The 25,517-nt window shown below is 36.3% G+C and overlaps 1 protein-coding gene across 2 annotated transcripts in view; it reads left to right on the top strand.

Annotated features, from left to right (window-relative positions):
• PCSK5 (proprotein convertase subtilisin/kexin type 5) overlaps positions 1–25,517 on the top strand; it is a 229,289-nt gene that overhangs the window by 104,130 nt on the left and 99,642 nt on the right. For both annotated transcript variants that reach the window (XM_058864245.1, XM_058864244.1), the window contains exons 8-10: positions 5,763–5,975; positions 15,666–15,766; positions 23,191–23,294. In XM_058864245.1, coding sequence (XP_058720228.1) covers positions 5,763–5,975; positions 15,666–15,766; positions 23,191–23,294 — 418 coding nt within the window. The remainder of the gene's footprint in view (positions 1–5,762; positions 5,976–15,665; positions 15,767–23,190; positions 23,295–25,517) is intronic.

Raw genomic sequence — 25,517 nt, 5'->3', positions numbered from 1 at the left:
GAGCCTCAGCCAGAACTGTGATTCTTCCAGTCCTTGAGCTGGCTCTGTTTTGTTTAGGTAAATGAGAAATTCATTCCAGTATTCCACATGTTCATATTTCAGGTTTCAGCCAACAGCTCTTTTGGTTGCACTAATTATATCTCTGTGGGGAATATCTTGGAACTGTTTGACCTGCTTTTCTAGTGAAGAGTAAAGTAAAAAATACACCACATGAAGCCTACATACTGAATTGTTCCAGTGATATATCCTGATAATTAGTGTGTAAATACATATGTGCTTGTGGTTATTCGATATGGGGTTTTGTTATATGCACATTAGAATGTTTTGTAGCTTCAATATTTCAAAGGTATGTCCTCAAAGAGAAAAGAAATACTTTTTTCCCCTTTTTTTTTTAGCATGGTTAATTATTTTGTCTTTTGTTTTCTTAATTACAGAGCTAGTTCAGATGTAGCCAGTAACCTTTCTTAGCAACCAGCAACCACTTCCCTTTCCAACAATATAAGGTAGTCATAGTTTTTCTAGGCAGTGATCTATTTTTTGTTGCATATATGTTTTGTATGTATATATATTGCTGTGTTCCAGCAACAGAAAACATTTTCTTTGCTTCCTAGTTTTTCCTAAGAGTAAAAACATAACTTCTAATATAAAACCACAGGTGTCTATTTTTGTCCATCCCCCCGCACATGTATCTTTATTTATGCATACCTGTTTGGTTCATTACTTGTTTCCTCATAGGTATAAGAGGTGCTCATTTTTTTATAAATTGATGCACATACATGAGTTTTTCTGAAAGTGTGGATAACTCAACAGAATTAATGGCCTGAGAAATGTTTCATTTTGTTCATGAATTTTTGCTTTTGATACCTAAGAAGACTGCTTTTAAAAAAATAAAAAACTGTTTGGCTGTCTTCTAGTAGCACTTCAGAATTGCTAACTTGAACTCTCAGCTTACCATTATCTGTTTTTGGAGAGGTGCCTACTTTCAAGTTCAGTGCTGTGCAGTCTACAAAAGAGTCTTTTAAGGATGTTGTGCCAGACCATTTTTCACTCCCAGATAAGAGATTAAATGGACTGGTAGAAACTCAGCAGGAGCTAGGAGCTACTACTGGTCAAAAGCAAAATGCCGACAGTGAACAGCTTGGCAGTGCTGTGTCTGTACAGGGCAGCAGCGTCCAGATCCTAGAGAGTGCAGAAATTGGGAGAAACTGGAAGAAAGGGGATATATCTCACAGGTGTATTTCTCAGGATGCTGTGTTCCTTGGTGTCTGGCACTACAGTGATTGTACTGTGCTGAACCTGAAAACCATGCCTACATAGTAGGCTTTTTAAGTCTCCAGAATACTGGACTCTCTTCTGCGCATTCAGTTATGAACATTTTCTCTTTAGGAATTAGTTTTTAAGGAAGAGGTCGTACCATACTTTTTTCAGCTTCCTCTTCAGGATCAATTTCACTTTCTGGCAGTAGTTTTTGTTCTTGGAAACATTAAGTAATTTTAGAACAGTATTGGGGAGAATAGAGGAAATTAAATGTTTAGGCTCTAGGTGTGGATAGAGAGTCCCTTCTTCTCTCTCCGTTTTACATTTTCATGGTTTGTTTTCTGCTCACTGGTGTGCAATTTCCAGCATATTGGTGCCAAACTACCTCTCCCTTGCTGCCACCCCTGTAACTTTTAGTTACTCAGGTCAGCTGTTCTGTCCTCTGCCTTTCCTGCTCCTTCACCTTTTCTTCCTTGTGCTTTTGTAAATTTGATCACATCTATCAAGACACAAAAACATTATGTCACTCCATAGGCAAAGTGCATTACTGGGGCATTTGATTCCTGGGCTGGAAATAATAAGGATTCACAGACTGGATGAAGGCAACTTGACTTGAAAAGCAGTGAATGAATGTAAAGTCTGAACTTTCAAAAATAGTGTGATTAAAGTTTACTCCACTGGCTCATACTACATTATGTAGGTGGAAACAGTTTTTATTAGAGTATTTTTAAAAAGTGCTGTTAGCAACATAAAAGTGTGTGGAACTGCTGGTTGTCTTTTGATGAGTGTGTGACCTCTATCTTACAAAGGTCCCTGCCAGAAGTGCTAATTCATTCACTCCTAAATATGTCGTGTATACATAAACACACACACTTGGATCAGGGGATGTTTCTGCAATAGTATAAGGAAATTCTGCAGATGTCATTATGAGCATGTTCATACTGGCTCTAATTCTTGGCAGACTTAACCTGTCCATGCTGGTGAGCAGGAAAAACAAAAAGGAGCTTTTAAGTCACTTACCTGCTTGCAACTTGCTGACCAAGGAAAAGGAGGCAATAGCAGGAGAAAAAAAAAAAAAAAAAAGCCAGAATGCCCCAAGATTCTTCTTACAGGCTTTTGCAAGTGCAATTTCTGCCTTGGGGTGTCTTTGTGAAAGTCCTGGGTCCATTTCATTTAAGGTCAGCTGTCTGTTGAGCACACTGGTTTTGTCCAGAAAATGTACTAGAAAATTGGACTGTGTCAATAGCAAGTCACAGTCATCAGCAAAATAGTTTTCTTTTGCATAATGGGACAGATGATTTTTTTTTTAATCATATGATGTTTTATGCAAGTTAAGAAAGTAGATTATAAAACAGGAGAACCTTTCATAGTTGTCTGATTTGGTGCACTGACAAGCACAAGTGCAGAATTATGGACACCATGCAGAGGGAGGCAGTCCCTAGCTGTCATTGCAAATGGAAGAGCAGAAACAGCTCTATGACCAGAGGGGAGGGAATGAAGTTTTAAGCATGGAGCATACTTTGCTGGACATCCATTCAGCACTGGTTTATGCTTCTTCTATAGAGGAGTTACTAACTCTTAGTTTTGCTCAGTTTCCTGGCATCTCAAGGCTTGACTTTTTGTCTTGATTACCTTGGACACCTGGCAGATGATAAATGATTGATTTAAATAAACAGTAAAAGCTACATAGTGCCTTCCATGTGTGTTTATCTTAACTTTGTAACACAGTCCAAATATTATTTAACTCTCTTTATTTAAATGATACAACATTCCCTTACATACAGTAGAACAGCTGATGCTTCTGCTCTACTTACTTGTTGGACATAGTTACTTACTACTTTATATTTTCCTAAGCATGATTGGGACTGCTGAACCAAATGGTAAACCAGAATTTTTTACTTGATAAATTATTTTAGTCAAGTTCATAGGATCATAGGATTATGGAATCATCAAGATTGGAAGAGGCCTTCAAAGACCAGCCACTCAAACTGTTCACCTACCACTACCATTGTAGCCCCTAAACCATCTATATCACACAGCACCATATCCAGACTTCTCCTGAACACAAGTGTTGAAATTAGTTTGAAGGTTTGTTTATTTTATTAAGACTGTCATTTGCTTTGCCAAATAACTTCTAGAAACAAGGTGTCTAACTCGTTTTCTGATCTGAAGGTAATGCTGTTGCTTTCTGTGAACTTCTGGGCTCTTATATATGCACTATTGCAATGCATTGGAGGAATGGCAGTTCTTACTTTGTATATAAAAAATACTATTTTCCATTGGTCAGTGCATCTGGTACTTACTTTTTATTGCAATAACAGTGACATTGATCCTTTACATATTTACAGGAGACAGTAGTTACAAAAAAATATTTGCCATAATTTGTTTACCAAAGAAAACCTAGCATGAAAACATAAATCCAGGTGCAAATGGCTATTAGTTTTAAAGTCCTGCCCTTTCTATTAAAAGTCTAAATTGATGTTTATAATATTTAAATTATAAATGCAGAATTTCTAACATCCATTGGCATGTTCTCACCGCTTTGTGGCCAAAAATGGTTCAAATACCTCTTTCTGCAGCTTGTTGTTCATTGTTGTACATTATTGCAGAGCAGTACAAGTACACGTCTAATGAAACAGAGACACATTCTCCATGCAAACAAACTGATAATACAGTCATACCCTGCCGTGAAAAGGTTTTTACTGCATGGGATAAATCATGTTATACTGTGGTTTGCACGTGGAACCATCTGGTGGTAAAAACAGAAAAATGACAGATAGACCATCATTAGTGCACCATTTTTCTGTATGCATCTTCTTGAGAGTTCCTTTTAGAAAATGTGGGGTTTTGGTTTTGGGGGGGGGGGGGGGGGTGGGTTTTTTTTGTTTATTTTTTTTGTTTTTGTTTTGATTTGGTTTGGTTTTGTTTGATTGTTTGTTTGTTTTAAGTGGAAGCTATGGCTTGATTACCCTGAATTCTCCCTTCTTCTATCTTGGTTATAGTAGTGGTTATTCCAAATTTCCCGTAGGGCATCAGCTTAGCCATATGTAATTACATAATATTGCTTTCAAGACCTGTGTGTGAAGAATAAAGGTGGAGAAAGAGAGCTGTAACACTTCATAAAGGTTGTCATAAAAAACAAACAACCAAAAAGTCCCCACTACACTGAAAACGTTGCTACTTTGCTTTTTTTGTTGGTGCATTAGCCAAGATCAAGAAAGTGAGAAAAATGTAATATTCAGACTGATCTTGTCTCAAGAATGTGGATTTCATAGTACATTAAACTTGGCACCTTGAGATTTTTCTCTCTGCTTGAAAGGTTTCTAAATAAAATTTTGCATTTTAGAGACATAACTATGTAGACTCTAATCAGGAGAATTTGCTATTTAACTTACTTTGCTGAAAAGTAATGGAGAAGTCATGGCAGTCGGATGAAGGCTCAGTTGACTGGAAAAAGGGGGACATTTAAAAGGGTAGAAAGGAGGACACTGGGAACAACCAGTCAGCCTCACCTCTGTGCCTGGGAGTTTCATAAAGCAAATCTTCCTGGAAGCTCTGCTAAGGCACATGGAGGACAGGGATGTGATTTAGGATAGCCAGCACAGCCTCACCAAGGGCAAGTCCTGCCTGACCAACCTAGCGGGCTTCTATTATGGAGTGACAACGTCAGTGGACAAGGGAAGGGCTACAGATGTCATTTGTCTGGAATTCTGTAAAGCCTTTGACAATCCCCCTCGACATCCTTCTCTCTAAATTGGAGAGAGATGGATTTGATAAATGGACTGTTGGATAAGAAAGTGGTTGGACACTCAAATCCAGATGACAGTGGTCAATGCTCAGAGTCCAATGGACTTCAGTAACAAGTGTCCCTCAGGAGTCCACATTGGTATTGTTATCCAGTGTAATTTACTGTCTTCATTAATGACATGGATGAAGGGATCAAGTGCATCCTCAGCAAATTTGCAATGACACCAAGCTGAGGGGTGCAGCTGACACTCTTGAAAGATGGAATGCCATCCACAGGTACCTAGACAAGCTCAAATGATGGGCCTGTGGGAATCTTGTGATGTTTAATAGGACCAAGAGCGAAGTGCTGCACCTGCAACAGGACAACTCCCAAACAAGCTGTGGGATGAACAGATCAAAAGCAATCTTGCTAAGAAGGACTCAAGAAGGACTTGGGGTGCTGGTGAATGAGACTCCTTCATCTGAGTTTCCAGCAGGACTTTCTTGGTACATCTGGATGATGTAGATGCAGACCAACAAACACTGCATAGAAGTTGTTTCTAAAGCTGTGTTCATACATACTCATTTTCTCAATTTCTCCATTTTTCTAATGTCTGATTCTGAAATCCTGTTCTCATTTCAAATTCTTCTCTGGATAGTTGTTATTTTATTTTCTGCTTCTCATGAGATGTCTTTTATGGGGAAAAGACTTGGCTATTAAACAGTTGAGCGAGAAAAGAAGAATTATTAATCAAATCTTTTGTACTGTTTCCAAACAGGGACGAAGAGGCTTAGGTTCAGTCTTTGTTTGGGCATCTGGAAATGGTGGAAGAAGTCGAGACCACTGCTCCTGTGATGGCTACACCAATAGCATCTACACTATATCCATAAGCAGTACAGCTGAAAGCGGAAAGAAGCCGTGGTATCTGGAAGAATGTGCGTCCACACTAGCTACAACATACAGCAGTGGAGAATCCTATGACAGGAAAATAGTATGGGTTTTAATTGTTTTTTTCATGTATATGTGTTTGTATTTTGCACAGCGACTTTGGGGGCTGGAGAGAAAGAGAAATCATTTATACTAATATCTTCCATTTGTTAACCACTTATCAACAGTTTTCACATTTTACAGATGTATTAGCAATTTACCTAGCTATATAGACCTCTATTTTCTCAGGTTTGTTTTGACCCAGCATCCTTCCTCTTTTATATTCAGTGACAGTGAATTATTACTGACATATTGCTGCCTATTCTGGAAATATATTGTAAGGAAAATTAGGCTCAGTGCTCATCTTTTCTGTGTTGCTCCTCTTCTCATTCCTAAGCAGCCAGCATCTGTTTTCCCTGTTGTTCTCATCTTTGCTGGAAAATGACAAATAGTTTTAATTGTTTGATTATCTGTTGATATCCTTATTATTTGTACAACCTATGTCCCTTTGCAATATGAATGCATTCAGGTTATTTTCCAGTATTCAACATTCTACTCCTTTTAACCTTTTAAACCTTTTAAATCTTAAACCTCAGCTTGATGAGGTTTGCTATTATTGTCCTCTTCCCTGCTTATTTATTCTAGTGCTTAACTTACCAAAATTTATTACTTCTGGATCATAAAATTGAAGGATTTGGAGAGCTTTTTTCTTCCATATGTTTTCTTAAAGACTCATCTAACATTTCTTTCTTTCTGGTCCTTAGCAGATTCTTCCCTTGGTGTCAATAAAGAGTTAAAAATATTAGCCTCTATGCTTTTTTTAATACTGCTTGCCTTGTCTTTCAGGATTCTGGGATGCTGGCCATCCCTTCTTGGATTCTTTGTTATTTTCAGATGGTCTAATTTTTGTTTTAAACTTGTTCTGAGATCCTTCTTCATTCGAATGATTTTTCTGTTCTTTTCTTGCATCTCTTCACTGAAGCCTTCTCTCTCATTTCTTGACATGTTTCTTGTTATCCCTGATAAATAATAATAAATAAAAAAAATACTGTATCTACTAGGAATCCTCACTTCTGTGATTAAATTCCATTCACCATCCTTTAAAAGATGTTTACCAACTTCTTTATGTTTAAGTGAGACTAGTAGGCTGAGCAGATGGGATTGTGGTCCTCCCTCCTGACCTCAACTTAGCCAAGTCTTTAAGACTTCCCTGAGTCCTTTGAATCCTGCAGTTGCTGTCAAGTCAACAACAATTTTTATAAATATAATCAATATTGCTTTCAAAGTTTTCAGTGACAAAAAAGTCCACTTAAATTTAGTGTAAGTGCTTTTAATTATTCATTGGCATTAAAAGATTTCTCCTGTTTGCTCTTTGAGCCCCTTTAGCTTTGATTTATAAGCATTTGGTGTCACAAATTTTATTGCTGGTATGAAGACCACTCCAGTTGTCTGTCTTCTCTCTGCCCATGTAGCCCAGTTAATCCCTTTTGATTTTGATAATGCAAGGTAAGTTTCTTGCATCATTCTAAGTCATGTTTTCTTATAAACCCTTTTTCATGTTACAAGCTTCTAGAGTCCAAGCTAAACACACCAGTCAGGTAGCAGCAGTATTCAGTAACAAAAGCACAGGAAAATGGGTGTCTGTATGTGCCAGGTCAGTCTCTTTATATATTGACCCTGAGACTTGTTAGCGTCACTGTCATGTAATGTGTCCATCACTATGTGATGCCCAGCCCATTTTCAGAGCTGCTGCTTCTCTATTTCAAAGTTGGTGGTTCCGGGAAATATGTAGGGGTAGTTAGGGTCTCCGTATTCCACCATTAACAACTGGCTGGTTTAGTACTCAATTCAGACCAGCCTTCATCATCACTTTGTCATTTTCCAAGTTTCTCCAACACTCATCAGAAGGTGCTGTTGTTTTCTTCCATGTCTTTGGTAAAAGCTTTAGTTCATACTATGGCCAAGAACCAGTTTGTAGAAGACCTGATTAGAAACAAGACTAATTTCTTCTATAAGGATATATATAATTTCTCTGCTTCTAATCTTTTATATATGCTTACATTTTTGGACCTTATCCCAGTTTAAATCAAGGTATTATGCATCATGTACATTTTTAATTTCTTAAATTTAAATACTTTTTAAAAAAAATATTACATGATGTCTCTTGTAAAATGCTGAGTATATTACTTTCAGCCAAAGTGATGGCCAGAAAAAAATAGTACAGTACTTTGGCAAGATTCCTTTTCCAACATCTTATGTTATCCACCATTGAGTATACTACTAGCTAATTAATGTATTAGTAATTCGTTTCACACTGTTTTACACTAGATAAAAAGGTGGCAAATAGCTGATATTAATAAGACAATACTGCTTACCCTTTTAAAATAATGACACTGTGCAGGTTTTCTGTCAGTTTTCTGGAACTTGTGCAGTGTTCAAGCATTTGCTAAAAACAACACAGCAGTTCCCTTTCCAGCTCTTGTAAAAGTTTGTGGCACTTCCAATCTTTCTGATTTAAACTTCTTATTTAAAATAGAGAAAAATAGGGAGATGATTTATCATCTCTCTATTCTTTGAAAATTTAATTTAGACCTTTTTTTTTTCCAAAAAGGAACATTCCAAGAAATAGCTGTTCACTATAAACTATTATCTCTGGACAATTACGATAGTTTGGGGATTCTTTTGCTTCTGGTGTATTTTAAATAAAACATACTTGCACATTATTTTTTAGGTTCACCATTTAATCTTGTGTCTCCTTATTGCCTCTCTGCATCTTTTATCTTCAAATGTAATTAATTGCTGTTCCTTTATATCTTTGCTCATGTTTTTAATATCAAGTAAAATATCTCTGTATTTCTCAGTCCTTATTTGTACTTTACTACATTGCTAATTTAAGCTTTTTGCATTCCTCTGATTCCTCTGATGAGCTGTAATTTTCTTGATGGTTGTCATCCATTCTTTTCAATTAACACAGACTTTCTGCTTTTACAGATTTACTATTTCAGTAAGAGAACATTGCTAATTTCTGACATTTCACTCCCTTATGTCTTGCACTAGGATCAAAAACACCTGGAGGTGATCTCACCTTTATTGTTAAAGACTTCTCGTGGAATATAAGCATATATAATTTTTACTTTACCAGAGAATAATACCCTTCACTTTGGAACTTTGGAACATTGCACTGTGCTAATACAGGCAGGTTAATCTCTTACTGTAAGATTTTTGAAAAGTATACCTTACAAAGGAGGTAATAATAGCTATATATAGAACGCACACAAATCATCCCATAATTAGGAAAGTAAGGAAGACATTTTGCATAAACATTATTGAAAGTATTAAAAATATGCCTCTAAAAATGTTCTTAATTGGAGTCTCCCTTGGAGATCTCACATTGAACATCAGAGATAAGTGAAAATAATTTTAAATTGAATTCTATAAATTCTATAAGAACTGATTGTTTTTGCTGGTCAGATGGATTATTTACTAGTTAGATCCTCCATTCTTTTCAAAGCAGTTAAGTTCCAAATGCCAGTTTTAGTCCTATAGTGTTCATCATTTTGCACAGTGAATGGCAAAAGTGTAAGTGTGAGTAGCCATAAGAATTAACCCCGGTCTATTGACCATTTGTTTACCAGAATGTATCCTTGACTACTTGTGCGAAGCAACCTTGCAGTTGCATGTGCCGTAAGAGTCACTGATCCCAAATGCTTGAAAACCAGACTATAAAAATTCCTGCCAAGATCCTTTTTCCTGTACTATACTGTCAACTGACTTTTGAAACACACAACTCTTCCATGTTTTACAAGTGGTACTTTGTATTTAAAGCCATGCAAGGCTGTTCCCCCTCCAGGTACTTTCAATGACAAAGCAAAACAGCATAGTGAAGATAAATCGCTTCTGTTTGTGCTGTGTGTAAACCAGTTGTCCATATAAGCGATGACTATGTGCTTCTGTTATGCTACAACCCAGTGAGAAATTCAGTGAAATTGTGAAACCAGCTTTTCAAACTGATTGTTGAGAAGTCCTTTCAGCATACACACCCTCACATGGAGAAAGGAATATTGCTATTACCTGTGTGATTGTCTTGCTTATAGTGTCTTCTAAGAGCATTGCAGTACTGACTGTATTGCTATTCTCTTCTCCAGCTTGTCTACCAAAATTCAGTCCTCCTAGAGGCCTATCAAATATCATTTACCTTGGAAAGAAGTCTTATTTGAAACAAAAAGTGTACTCAAAACAGAACTGAAAATTTCAAATACTAAGTTTTTTAAACTGTTGTAAAGTGCTAGAACAGTCTAGAAATCATATGTATTAGTTTTCATTGTTGTATCACACAACCTTTTCACTGCATCATGTCTTACACTTTTGTTTAAACTGGTGCTCCTTTTGAGTCAGAGGTTGTCTTCATATCTTTCCACAAGAAGTTGAGAGATTGCAGCACATTTAAAGGGAAAAATATAACAATACAGGGTGAACAAAAAGATTATTATTAAATTTACCCAAATTCTATTTTGCATATAAATTTATATGCAGTTGACAAACAATGCAGGGCTCAATTCTGTGCCAAAATTTGAAGAGTAACAATATTTTATCAGATCATAAGATGACTTTGTTTGTTGGACTGAGACTCCTACATTCAAAATAGGAAACAAAAATACCACAGCAGTAAACCAGAAGGAAGTGATCTGGCACAGGACTTACAACTAACATCAAATGAACTAAAGTGTTTTTCTTTTTTAAAATTTTTTTCATGTAACACAGCACAGATTTCAGTATCATGTGAGATTCTGCAGTGTTGTAGTGCAGAAATACCTACCCAAGACTTAGGAACTGTGAATGGATTATGGTTGTATAATGTCATGTTCCGCAGTTCCTTCCTATTTTTCCTTGCACTGTTTAGCCAAATATCTTTATTTTCTGTTTTCTTCTCTGTTTTTCTGTCCAGTAAGTGCAGAATGTATTATAAGGTAAATGAACAAACAGTAATCAAGTATCAGAAACTCACTTTGTAGACTAAAAATTGTTACAAAAATTATTTTATTTCAATATGGAGTAATAGAATCACAAACACTTTAATAACTACACAAAACACTTTTTTTCTCTTTTCATTACTACCCTTTTATAATTGCTTGTTAAAAATATAGGATGTATTTTTACAGTATTTTAGAAGTTTTTCTGGTATTGGAGGGGTTTTCTTGTCTTATAGAATGACAGCTTAAAATTTTTTAAGTTAACAGTTACAGGTAGACACACCTTCTCAGGTGAGTTCCTTGTTATTCAGGAAAGGTACACCAAGTGTGTTTGACTTTACACTGTACTGAGTTTTATTGCAGTGATAATTAGGCTCTTATAAACCAAGTTCCCACCCTTTGGATATATTAAAATGCTCAAAGCATGCAAATATTCCTACAATGTCTATAGATGTATGCCTTTTACACAGACTTATGGAAAAGAACTAGAATTATTTTTAGGTGTTTTCAAATGTAGCTGCAAAGTGCTGGCGTAGTTACAGACATAGAAACTCGCACTGTGGGACAGAGACTAATTGACAGTAGGTAAAGACCATAAAATTATACTTCATTATAGATGTTACCTCTCATAACTCAGTGAGTACAGAAGTATTGGCTTCTGTAATAATATGCAGTTGTCAAGGTATTTTTTCCTATTATTTTCTTCTTTACAGTACTATATATACTTCATTGAATACCATAGAATCATGCTTAAAGATAGCTTCCCCCGTACCATGTGGCTAGGATAGGTTAAGCACCACATAATATAGTTACCTATATGGGTCTTTCATTTATCAAACATTGCACAAATGCCTTTCCTTTGAATTTGTTTTTTGAAGGATTTCTAACACACTAAGATTTTGACATCAGAAAGTTCCTCAGAGATACAATTTATAAGCCTATTAATGACCTATCTCCTGCAAATAACCCATATACTTAATGTTCCACCTGTTTTGTTATCTTCTGATAAATAGCAATTCATCTGCTGATTTTCTTTCTCTGCTTGTTGACAAACTTCTGCTCTAAGCAGAAAAAAGTTAAAAACTGAAAACAACAACAACAACCGAAACATCAACAAAAAAAGCCCATCCTGTCTCCTGCCAGTTCTTCAAACACAAAAGCCTGTTCTTCAGAAACTCACTCAGATTATCAAGATGTGCACAAGATAATCACAGGACACAATCTCTACACAGGACTTCTGTTCTGGGTACATACAGAATTATGTATATACATATACACAGTATAGGCTGTGTAGAATGAAGAATATATTTTTGCTAAAATCTTTTCACTTCTAGGGACACAGATTCACAGAAATCAACATGTCTTGAAGAACTGTAGCAGAAGATAGAAAAAATTAAATCAGTTCAGAAAACTCGTCATGAAATATGAAATACTAAGAAAGGCTGAGGCTTGGGAGAGGGTACATGAGCTTGTTCTCTGCCAAGAGAAATCCCATTTTTTACTTTATTCATTAATTTCCCAGTTGGTAAAACTGTGGAAATATTGATGATTCAACCTTAATAATGACTGTACAAAAATGGCATCTCCTTCAGAGAGCAAGTTGCTCAGATCAAATTGCTTCTATAAAACTGTTACAGTATGTCTAGATTTTTTCCTTTAATAAATGCCTAGCTTTTCTGAAAACTTTGCACCAATGCCTATGAGAGATATTACAGTGCACTGCAGTAATTCCTCTCTGCCTTTCATCAGGGTGTCTGTGGCTAATTTCATATTGATTAAACTAGGCGAGTACCAGAAACATTGTCATTATCTTCAATCAAACCTAGTTGATTCAACTCACTTAGAAGCTGTAGTAAGTCATGGCCCTGGAAATACTACATGGACTTTTCTTGGGCAGTTGGATCAGCATTTTCACAGATCAGCACTTGTGTTATACCCAATGGAAGATTTTAAAATTTCTCCTTCTCCCCACCCTAACAATCAGAATGACTTCTAATATACTCTAATGGCAGCTTCATGGTGCTATCAAACACCATATCCTTTTATTGTGATTGATGTTGTTGCTGAGGAATTTGGGCACCCTTGTTCTTCTTGAACTTTGCTCATCTCTTGGTGATCATATACTCTTTTTCTTGGGGTAAATGCAGCAGTTCTCTGACTCTGAATCCACAGTGCTGAAAATGTGCCTCAAATCTTGGAGGTAATCTACACCTGAACATCTCAGCTGCTGTCAGTAACTTTCCTTTGAACTAGCTGAAATGGGATTTATGCGTACAAAGCTTTCTCAACACATTTTTGGCTGAAGTATCTGTTGAAAGCAAGATAAGGGTCTGTAGTTGAAATTGCTAGCACAGTATACGCTTAGAACAAGAGGGACAATGCTGCCAATTAAAGAGATGTCATGGCTTATTGTGCTTGATATCTGTGGTGACAGGACAGTAAAATCAGTCTGGAAGGATGCTCTTCCAGAGGATGAGAAACAAGGACAGCACAATTCAGTGTGTTTCACTGTATTGACAGAGGCTGTCCCTTAGGGAAAAGCTGCTATGACAGCACTTTTTTCTGCCTGAGCTCCTGGATGCTTAGTTGCCTTAGGTCCTCCAAGGAAAGCACCCACTGCACCACTTTTATGCAGGGCTAAAGTACGTATATATACTTTATATATATCTATATATATAAATATATATATAAAGTATAAATATGAAAGACATGAACATGTATTAATCCCTTTTGCACCCTCTCTTTTTCCTGGCCTTCCTTCTGGCCCTTGCCAGAGCACTGACCAGTATTTTCCAAATGGGATACCTGTATCTTAAGTGTCTCTGGGTGCATGTCATCATCTAGTACTTGGACATCTTAATTCCACCTGGATAATCACTACTTGACTTTGCACATAAAAGCAGTGCAATGTTAGGGCTATTACTGCTTCAGTTTCATCTCTTAATATTGTCAATACACTTATGCAATTTCCAACAGCTTTTTCCAACACTGGTAACTTCTATCATCTAAATGAATAGACAATCAATAGGCAAAAGGGGAAGAGAGAAGGAAATTACATGAACATTTTATTTATGGGGTTTCAACTTCTGGCCAATGACAGATAGAAGAAATTATTTAACAAGGTGTGCATCAGTGAAGAACATTAAATGATAGGGGGCAAAAAAGTTCTTTCTAGACTTCATTAATCAGGAAACCCAGCCTCTGGTGAGTTGATTCATTTAAGGATCTGACATTATAAATACTTTTGTAAGTCTTTTTCAATTTTTAGTAGTTTCCATATTGTTTCACTTGCTCCCTACAACATTTTCTTGGTGCTGTTAGCTCCTTTTCTGTTAGAAATCTGTGTTAGCTTGCATTTGCTTATATGTTGTGAGAGTTTTCATCAGCCTTACACAAAACATGTAATATACTGAATATGGCTAACATGAATGTGAAACCTATACCTCCTGCATGTGTTTGCTTATATCTGCCCAGATGAGATTCAGATGCTTTTTCAGATCACATTTCATGTATCTTGAAGTTTCAAAGTTTGACAGGCATTTTGACATACCCTGTGCTTTTTTGCAATTTTTTGATCCTCTGATCCTCTCCTGCTCCCATCTTTGTGCAAATCTATGTTGGAAATGTAGTACAACACTGGTGAATTAGAACACAATAATTCCGTGTGCTTAGATAAAGTGTTACATAAGCAACTTTTCCTCTGCCCCTCTAGCAGATATTCTATGTCTTGCAGTGACTGAAATTCTCAGAATGAGTTTTGACATCACAGGTCATTCACCTTCATTGAGATTTGCTTGCTGAAGACTGCTGTCTTCATCCAGTCTGCATGGGTTTTGTTTGAGCTTCTGCTAGGCAGTAGTGACAGCCTACCTCTGCTGCCTTGCTTCTGCAAAGAATCACTTCTTCAGCAAGACAAGCACAGAGTAGAATCATTTCAGATTGACATTACCTGAAAGAAGCAAGATTTAGAATAATCACATTTATGTGTGATTTATATTCTTACAGAAAGCATGTCTAAAATTTATTATTAGACAGAAACATCCTAGCACTAAGTAGAAGGCTGTGTGTCTAGCTGGTATTGCACATTACAGTTTATATGTCCACTTAGACTGAATACAAAAATATGTGCAGCGTGTAATTATACATAAGATGTAACAATTTAAAACTGAAAACATCTAATTGGCTGGTGATGGCTGGGGCAAATTTGTGATCACATCGGATTTTCCAATGAATTACTGCTTCATTTCATGTGATTTATGGCATAAGAAGTGAATTAAAGATTAAACAGGGTGCTTAGCATGAGCCAAACTGTATTCTTTTATCTCACATACTTCCAGAGTGACTTCAGGCAACCTTTTCAAACCCTCCATACCTCTATGTAGTCTCTAAAACATGTATAAGCAGTGTATATGTCTTATAAGTAGTCTGCATATAAGATGTAGTTCCTTTCTGTTTGTGAAACACTTTGAGATCTTGGAGAGAAAGTCCTCTGTAAATCAAATAGAAGGGCAGAATTGCAGCTGTGCAGTTGTGCAATTTCAAACCCCTCTGCATGTTTTTCTGGTTTAGAAGTGTCTTTGTTGATCATGCCATGGAGCAATATAAAGAACACTATCTAAATTCAGGAGAGACTTCAAGTTCAGAACATCTAACATCATGTATCTTCTTTTCCTTACTGTTAAAGAAGAAAATACCCTCCACATACATGTGACTCATTCAAGTAAATGAAACATGCTCTTATTTCTGAAGTTGTGTTATAATTTCACACATTTAATTTCTTCCAGATTACTACAGACCTGAGGCAGCGTTGCACAGACAGCCACACTGGAACCTCAGCCTCTGCACCTATGGCTGCAGGCATCATTGCCCTGGCACTGGAAGCAAAGTAAGATCTGAGATATATTCTGAAACAAAATTAAGCATTTACAGGAAGATATTTCTCATTCATCCAGTACCTTTATGCAGACATCACACACTTTGGAACTTCTCTTGTCACAGTAACCTTCTACGGGCAGGAAAGATCTCCATGCTTACCTACATATGAAGGAAACACTGTGGAAATGCTGACAGAGTATGCAGTGTTGAAGTAAAATGAAACAATGTTGAGCACAGGTGGTTTTCATTAATTGATGTATAACACCCTTGTAACATCTTAGAGTTCACTAAGAAGGCTGCCTAGATCTGCTGTACCCAGCAGAGTACTGTAGGTAACCTCCTCTATTCACCAGCCTTCTCTTAGCAATGTCTGTTCTTGAACACTGAAAGAGGTTGTGGGAGGTGTCAGGTTAACCTGAACATAAGTTAATGTAGTATGAAAAATAAAATCTCAACTTCTGCACGCTGACACAAGTCTATTTTTTAACATGGGTCAAGCTCCTCAGCTCTGAAAACCATGAATAGTGTAGCTCCATAGTCCTGGAACTTTTTGCTCAAAAAAAATCCTCTTACAAACATTTTTTCAACTACATGATTTATGCCTAATATGTATCTCTAATGTAGTTCACGGAGCAGCAAAAATGTGGGAGCTCTTCAGGTAAATCTGTATTTCAGAACCTTTTGCATTACTTTGTACTCTATTGGATAATACCTGCAAGTTTAAGATGGAGTACTTCACCCCAAATCCTACTCAATGTTTTTAAGTTCTAGGAGATTGATTCTATTAAACTCTGAAGAAAACTAGCTTCCTGTGGGGTCAGCCATTTTCTTTGAAGGAAGTAAGAAATTTGCCCTCAATAGTATTTTCAAATTGCATGCAGTTCATAATAATAGAATTATGTTTCCATCTTTCATGCTGCTTTTTGTGAAGACACTTTGACCCAGTATTCAGCACAGAATACTTTTTGTTACTGAGTTATAAGCATAAGAGTTTGTAATTGAAGACCTGAATCTTAAGTAGTGTGACACTTGTGTCATTATAATTGTGTTTTCTTAATGCAGTTATCAGAAACAAAGGTCTTTTGAAAAGTTAATATAATGTTATTGTGGGTTGATTTAAACTTTGAAATGTCCTCTTAACCTCCATTTTAAAATTCTGAAGTTCATTCCAAACAATCTGCAAATGCAGATAAGACTGTGTGTGTGTACATGTCAATTTGCTGTAAGTTTTCTCACTAGTCTTGCTTAATGAACTGAAATTGGTAGTTGATTCTTTTTTGTTTTGTTGTAATTGAAAGTTTCAGAACAGTTATGCCTTACAAGATCTACAACAAAGCGATTTCTCATTGTGACTTCTTACAACATTGAAAAGCTTACTTTTTTTTTGGTGACCTTCAGTGGCTCTACCAGTGGGAAATCTATATTAGTGCAGATGGACTAGTATTTTTATTCAAACAAATAGTTGCTTTAATAGACATAAAGACAAAACTGTGTTAGAGCTTTATATGTGGTGATGGAGACAAAATGTGCCAGTGACTAAATATCCTAGTAACTCTTAAGTATTTGTAGTACTCCATTGCATGGTACTAAAAAGAATTTCAGAGTGAAAATGTGTTGATTTTTTCTCCTTTTAGATTCTGTTCCATTTCATTAAATGGAAGGTTCTGTTTCTAGATGTTAGCCTATATATTTGAGTAGATCCAAAGGAATTATTAATACCATAAATATGGTTTTATTCATTTGTATTTCATTCACTAACTTTTCTCTCTTATGCATACTTCAAATCTGCCACTGCGGCTGACCACAGCCACTAAAAAAAAAAAAAAAAAATTAAAATAAAAATTAGAAAATAAAAATAAAAAAAATTAGGGAGAAAAAATTTTCTCATATTATGGCTTCCCATGCTGGTTTTCTTCACCAGTTTGGAGAAATCTTTGGTAATAGGGAAATCATATTGTGATCTATTAAATTTTATGTGTGGGGTTTGCTTGTATGGAATCTGTTTCGTTTATTTATGCAGTTTCTGAATTTCATATTTATGTGATTTGAAATTTCAGATTGTATTTTTCACCTGTGATGCCTTCCAATTTAGGTGACCCTAATTAAATGTTAGGAATTAATGTATGAAAAACAAAAGTTCTGAAGCCATCAAAGTATTTTATGCAGTACTTTTAAAATGGAATATAAAAGACACAAAATTGTGGTTCAGTGTAGCTGCTTGCTGGAACTGTTTTGCTTCAAACAGAGTTTGCATTTTCATACATTCTTACTTAGATTCCCTATTAATAACTCTGCTAATGACAGTGTTTATGTGAGATTTTTAGAAAGACAAGTTGGAAAAGAGTTGCAAGATTAGTTATATTCTTCGTACAGCAAGCTGATTAAAAATTAAAGTAGTGTTCGTCCTGAACACTACTTGACTGTTCATAATAATGGATAGTTTCATTCCACTTTGTGCTGGAAAAACACAATTTTTACCACAGAAGGGTTTTGAGTCTATGGAAGTCAGTTTTCCCCAGCAGCCAAGTTCTATTCCTGGGAGACATCATGAACTGAACAGAGCACTAATATGACCTGGGTATGAGTTAGAACAGCCAAAAGGTTGCTTCAACTCACACACGAAGGTACATTGAACCAAATGAAAAAAAAAAAGCAAGGCAGATTTACACTGCAGCCTTGCACTTTCTTTCTTCGGCAAACCTCATATGGTAGGATTGGCAAATAGTTGATAGAAGTTTTCTTAACTGCCTACTGATTTGAACCCTCCACTTAGCCATTTCTTCCAACAGGGATCTGCTTCTGGTAACAAATTATTTGAGGATGATTTTGTGCATAATGTGAATACATTTTTGTTATTTTTGATCTAGTATTTGGGTATCAAAGTGGCATGTTTTCCCTCAGGAATCAAAGAATTGCAACTGAGTTTCAGACTGCATGTTTGGAATCCCTAAGGGTGCAATTTAGGGTTGTAAAAATGCAATAACTATCACACAAAGACTTATCTTAATTTTCATGTTCTGCTGTTTTCTTATGGTATTTAGGTAGTAAATGGGTCTCCAGTTGTACCCAGTTGATGTTTCCCAATGTATCTAGTACCTTGATCAGGTCCTATGAATAAATGCTTTCTTGTATCTTGCATTTAGTCATTACATAATGTCAAATTTTTCTAATTGTTAAATGAGAAGATAAGTATAATCAATTTAGTGCACAGAGACAGCAATTTTCTTTCTAAAAGTAAACTATTTTCATTGGATAGTACCATCTACTGTTGCTAGAAATACCTTTTCTCATTGATAAAAGGGTTGGATTTAGGATTTGATCAAATCAGATGCAGGAGATACAGTGGCCCTGTATTTGTTCCAGAGACCATTGTGCCATGTTCCTTTAAAGAAGCCAAATTTAAATAAAAACCCTTATGTTGCTGACAGAAGAATTCATTATACACCCCCAATTGAACTGCATGTTCCTATAAGCTAGTGCATATTTTCCAGTATGTGGTATATAAACTAGTTTCATTAGTAAGGAGCAGCAAGTGAAATGGAAGTATTAGTCTGCTACCTTTCTACTGTGTGGTTCACTCAGTGCTATAGCCTTGGAGAGAGAGTATGTTTTCTGTCATGATTCTCTTTACTTGAATGATATGGAATCTTAGAATTATTTCATTTGGAAGGGACCTTAACGATCATCTCGTTCCAGCCTCCCACCATCATCAGAAACACTTTTCACAAGACCAGATTGCTCAGGGCCTCCTCCAGCCTGGCCTTGGAACAATTGCAAGGGGGCACCCTTAACTTCTCTAGGCACCCAGTGCTTTACTACCCTGCCAGCAAAGATCAAATCTGAACCCAGTCTATCAAAGAAAATAGCTTTTCCTCAAAGGAGAGGTGCTTCATCCCTCTAATAATTTTTGTGGCCCTCCTCTGGACTTGCTCCAGCAGGTCAATGTCATTCCTTCATTTGTCTTTTTTTACATGAAACTGAGGCTAGAACAAGGTAGTGCTGGGAAGAACTAAAGAATTTTAGTGAATTCTGATACTAGTGACAGAAAAGTGACATTGTACCACATTCCTCTAAAAGACAGTACCGCCAAGTGTAACCACTGAGATAAAAGGAAAATGGAATTCACATTGTAAGGGGTCAAGCATGTAGATACTTTGGATTTCTGGCAACTGAACAGATATATTTGCATACCTCCCAGAGTGATTCATTTTTTTACAGAAAGGAGAAGAGCAGTGCACTGTCTAGCAAGGTGCAATTTTGGATACAGAAAACATATTTCTGTATTATCAAAGTTATGGGGGATTTGTCATAAACATAGTCAGAAGTTAAAAGTGAAGAGAGCTGAGGTGAATTGAGGAAGTGCTGTTAAGTGACCTCTATAGTTGAGTGCAGGAGAAGAGGTTATGATTTAAGTGTATCAGCTTTAGCCAGGTCTTTGCTCCACTGATTGATTGCCTGTTATAGAAGGCAATGCTAGAGTGCGTGAGTTAAAAATCTCCTTCTGAATCTTTGCATTTTTTGAGTAGTTTCCTTTTAGTATTGAAATAAATAAAAAACATAGCCATTAATAACTGCTTACCTTAGAACCTGTCTTTCTCCTGAGGTTTAATCACCTATTTTAGTTATGATATTGACATTGATTTGGGTGTACCTTGGTTCCTGTTCCTGTTTTCAGTCACATATAAATTTGCCAAAGAATAACCATTCAGGCTGAAATTTCCAATTTAACTTGCATTCAGAAGATTTACGAAAAATCCATTCAGACATTTCCTAAACTCAAACAAGAGCAAAAACAAGTAATATTTGATTGTGATGATTTTTAACCTCTTCATAGAGTTTTTCTGTGTCTACTTTGGAGTGACAGCTAGAAATAAAACTAGTGGATAGCTGTTGTTCTGGTGCCAGGACAATGCCTTTAACTTGTATAAGCTTTTCAGAAATCTCAGTTGGCATTTTCTCAATTGAGACTTCTAAAAGTTTAGCAGCTCTGTCCCCTGTAGTTTCTTGGCTTCCCAAGTGTTTTCCAGCATCAGCCTTTAGATGCTAGTCTCTGAAGTTACTCTTGCAGTGCTTCTGGCTGTTCACCTTGAGAGCAGGGATCCCAGCTGCTTTCAGCTGTCAGTTCCTTGTGGGAGTAAAATGAAAAAAGGTGAAAGAGGAGCAGTTTCACTGAATTGCAGTGTCCCTGTAGTCAGTCTCTTGAAATGTGGAAGACAGGTCGAGTCAATAGCCTGTGTACCATGCTAACCATATTTTCCTTTATTAACCCAAGACAATGTAAGCCTTCTCCATCTTCACAGTCAAGGTGGTTCTAAGAGTGGCAACTAAGATAAGGTTTTGTTGCTGTTCCTTACATGCTGTTATTAAGCAGACTGTGAGCATTGTCTTTTGGACAGTCTCCTTTTATTGTTCCTTTGGAGATGACACAATAAAGGATGTAATTCAGATGCCTTTCTCTCAGGGGTTTTCTCCTCCCAATTTCATCATTATCAGCCTTCAGTTAGGCCACTGTTTGTTTGATTTTTGGCACTTAAAATTTTTTATCTCTGTGTGCGCTGCAGAGTTGACACAGGTACACCAGAACACCGTTGCTGGTGGATGTATAGCTGCCTACCCCAATGTTCATCGATGTTCATCAATGTTCATCATGTCCTATCACAACTTGTCTGGATTTTATCCTAAAAACCATTATATAGATAATGCAAAAGATGGATTTTTTTTTTTTTTTTTTCTTCCTTTACAAAAGAGTGGTAAAACCTTGAAACAGATTGCCACAGAGGTGGTAGATGCCCCATGCCTGGAAACATTCAAGGTCAGTTCAGACAGGATTCTGAGTAACCTGTTAAACATGTCCCTGCTGATTGCTGGGTACTTGGGCTGAGTGACTTGTAAAGGTCCCTTCCAGCCCAAACCATTGTGTGGTTCTGTGGCAAATCTTCCGATACTGCCTCATGAGGAGATCAGGATGCATTGCAGGAACTGTGGCGATGCAGCAAGTATATGAACTGAGTGTTGTAAAGTAGAGCTAGAAGTTGATTTAAATTATGTTGTACAGGCAAATAAGGCAAAAAAAGCTTCTACATGTTATATGACATGTAGAAGCATATCCTATGTTACAGAACCTTAATGTGCCTTACATTCCATAACTTTTTAAAAATCTTTTTTTCAGTAATCTTTACAAGCCCAACTGGTTAAACAATTACTGTCATTCTAGTCCAGCAGCCTGATGTGAGAAACTGCACCATAAGAAAAAAAAAGTACCTATAGGCATAGTAATGTTTTTTTAAAAAATGCTCAGGGAGAGAAGGCATCTGCTCTCATATTTGAGACATTTAATGCAACAGAATATTTAAATACGTTAAGAATCTGGTTTAAGAACCAAGATTTCCCTGGTTTTCAATGGCTGGACAGTGTAGGGAGCCAATTCTGGGTTTTATAGACTTAATTCTGTTCTGTCTTCAGCTGAGGGGAATTGTGGCAGTGTGTTCAATAGGGACAGATAATGATGCTCTGAGAATGCTACTTAGTGCCTGGTGTTCTTCACCACGTTACTTTTTTCCTCTTCTTTGTTTAGTGGCTCAGTTTATCATTCCCTTTAGTGCACTGCATTTATAAAGAGAATACTGTTCATCTTCTTGCAGGTAATAGAAAAACTGAAAAATTGGGAGGAGCAAGAAAAAATAGCCGCATGATGGCACCTTTAGATCGTCTTCTAAGAAAATAAATTCTCCCTATTGTAGATATAGAAGAACAGGAAACCTGCAATCGCTGAATATTTGTCCTAGTCCTAGAAGATAAATGTGTATTAATGTCACAGTGAGAATAGGAACAGTATCCTATTTCACCTTCCAGGTGGACAGGTTTTTATTAATCCTGGAATACACATCTGTTCAGTCAGGCCCTTGCTTTGCAACTCACCAGCCATCCAACTGCTTGGAATTATTGCAAAATACTCTCAGTGAATTCCAAGACCAGAGTAGTAGACAAATTAATAACAACAGAGGCACCTGGAATAGCTTCAATAGGAACTGAAAGTCTAGAGGAATTTCTAGTTTGAGCTAGCAGTTAGTGAGATTTAGTAGAGCTTTTCAGCAAGCCAAATGTTTGGTTTCTTCTCTCTTACATTCATTAAGATACAGTAGTTGGTGGTCATAAAAATTGCCTCTGCGTGAAATGAACTCTTCCCTTAAGTTTCATATAACAGAATATTATCATATATTATTACAGTCTGCTTATGGCAAACCTCACAGTTGTATAAATTTCATATAGTCTTTCTGTAAAATTGGAACATGTTATTTTGAATGGAGCAAAGGAAAGTAGAGAAGATAAATGAAAGTTGTTTTGCTTTGGATAGTTTTCAGCTTACATGGCTTTGTATCACTACATCCTGGTAAAATGTCCCATCTGTGACTTTGTCTTTCTCCTGTTTCATAGTCCATTTCTGACCTGGAGAGATGTACAGCACATTATCGTCAGGACTTCACGTGCAGGACATCTGAATGCTAATGACTGGAAAACCAATGCAGCTGGTTATAAGGGTGAGAGCTTTCTTTCTTCTCTGCTATCACAATTTCTCTTATTTGATATTTTTGTTTGACACTATGCTGTGCATTGTTTGGAGACCTTTCAGATTCAGTCTGAAGGGGCCTATCTTCTCTTATACAAGGAAAACCTCGTAGAATGACTAATGCACAAAGCCGTCAGCTTAAAAATGCATTGGCTTGAACTTCGTAGTCTCTTTCCATCCCATATCATGCCTGCTGCCAGTAAACTAAATAAATTAGTGTTGTTTAACTTTTCTTTTTATACCTAGTATTCTGATAAAGTAGTATAGAGTTGAAGATGCAGCAATTCTGGATTCCAGCCATGTTCTCCCTCAGAATTATTGACAGTTTCAATTTAAAATGATGAAACAGTATTTTCAAATTTCATTTTTATATTATAAGCTCTACATTATTTATAAGTAAGAATTCTGACAGATTTTGGATACAATCAAATTATGAGCTGTCATGACTTTTCATGGGACAGGTAATCATTTTTCAGTGACCTGTCTTGTCGATTTCTAAAATTTTGTACCATCTTGTAAATTTGAAGAAAGCTACATCTTAAAAACATTTTTTCACTTTTGTAATGCAAGCAGAGGTAAGCACTTGTGCTATTAAATAGGATATTTATTTTCAGGGTGGGTTAAAATGGAAACTTGAATCTGTACATTTTATTTCAGCACAGTTTGTTTTCTGATTCCCATTCACTACATTCTTACTGCTTTCAGTTTGTATTGCATCCTAAACAAAACCCTGGAATGGCTTATTTCTGGTTCTCTGTTCATAAGAATTCCACGCAATACTAAAATACCTCTTTTAAGATGAGATTTGATCTGTTTGTGCCAGGATCTCGTGAGAGAAAAATGTAATAAATGAGAGCCATCAAATCTTCACCCTGGCTTCACTTTAAAATGGAAGCCTGTATTTAATCTATTTTGGATCAAGGCATTGCTACTGTAGAACATCTTTAATATATAATTCTGACCTAGGACATTTGTGGTGCAATGGCATAGAAATCAAAAAAAGAAAAAACCCAACTCCCCGCCCAACCCCTCCACACACACAAAAACAAACCACAAAAAAAACCACAACAAAAAAAAAAAAACAAAAAAAAAAAACAAAAAAACCAAACAAACACCTTTTTATTTTTGGATCCAAACCAGTCTCTAACTACAGAGAATGTGTTTAGAAATGGATGTTTGATCAGAACCTCCTAATCATGTGAAGGTTCTGATGTTCAAGGGCCTGTTTTTTTATCTCATTTACAAGTGCATGCCCCCACACAAAACACATAAATAGATACTTCCTTAATTGCAATTACATGACAATATTTGTTATTATGAAACATCTCCCAGGATTTAAAAAGTTTTATCAGGAGACTGTGACTCTATCATCAGTTTATTGAAGCTATATGAAGGTCAAAGAACACTTTTCAAGTAATATAAAGCAGAGCTATTTTTTTCATATCTTACTTCCAAAATTCTATATTTTTTATGTTTTTCCACTTGTTGCCCAAGAGAGGCAAACACCCAGTGAGTCATTTCACAGCAGCTGTCACTCATTATAAAAAAACAGGTCACACTAAGGTCACACCAGCAGCAGCAACATTGGCAGCAGGACTTTTACTGTTGAATCATGGTTGAACCACTGCTTATTCTGAATCATTTGAACCATTTTTCTATGCATTGTAACATGTATATATATATATATATATATATATATATGTATATATATAGTAAGGAAAAGGGATGAAAAAAGGTTTTTTCTCCACTCATGGAAAGTCACAACCATAAATAAGCTCAACTTGGTAACTTGGATTCAGGAAAAACACCTTGAACTGGCTGAATTCTGCTGTAGACTCGATGGTGAAACTGAAAAAGAGGAAGACGAGCTAAATGCCTCGACCTCTGTACAGCTCAGGAATCAACCTTAACCCAAATAAAAGCATTAGTTTTAGCTAAATTATTCTGGCAACTTAGGCTGAGCACATGGTTCCAATAAAAATACATCTCTCTTTAAACTCCCGTTGGTTTTGGAAGAAGAAGCAAAAGATTTAGTTTAAATCACAACATCCGAACCTGAATTCAAAAGGGGATTTGCACACCACTGCTGGAAAGATTGAATGAGGTTTTTTATTACACATGGCAATATTTAATATAGTATTACATTATTATCCTTCACTATTGCCAATAGTAACAATTAAAGTATGGTTTTTCA

Source organism: Poecile atricapillus, chromosome Z (genome assembly GCF_030490865.1).
Source record: "Poecile atricapillus isolate bPoeAtr1 chromosome Z, bPoeAtr1.hap1, whole genome shotgun sequence".
Classification (NCBI taxonomy): domain Eukaryota; kingdom Metazoa; phylum Chordata; class Aves; order Passeriformes; family Paridae; genus Poecile; species Poecile atricapillus.
The sequence above is the reverse complement of the archived record's forward strand: the minus strand, read 5'-3'. Positions and strand labels throughout refer to the sequence as shown.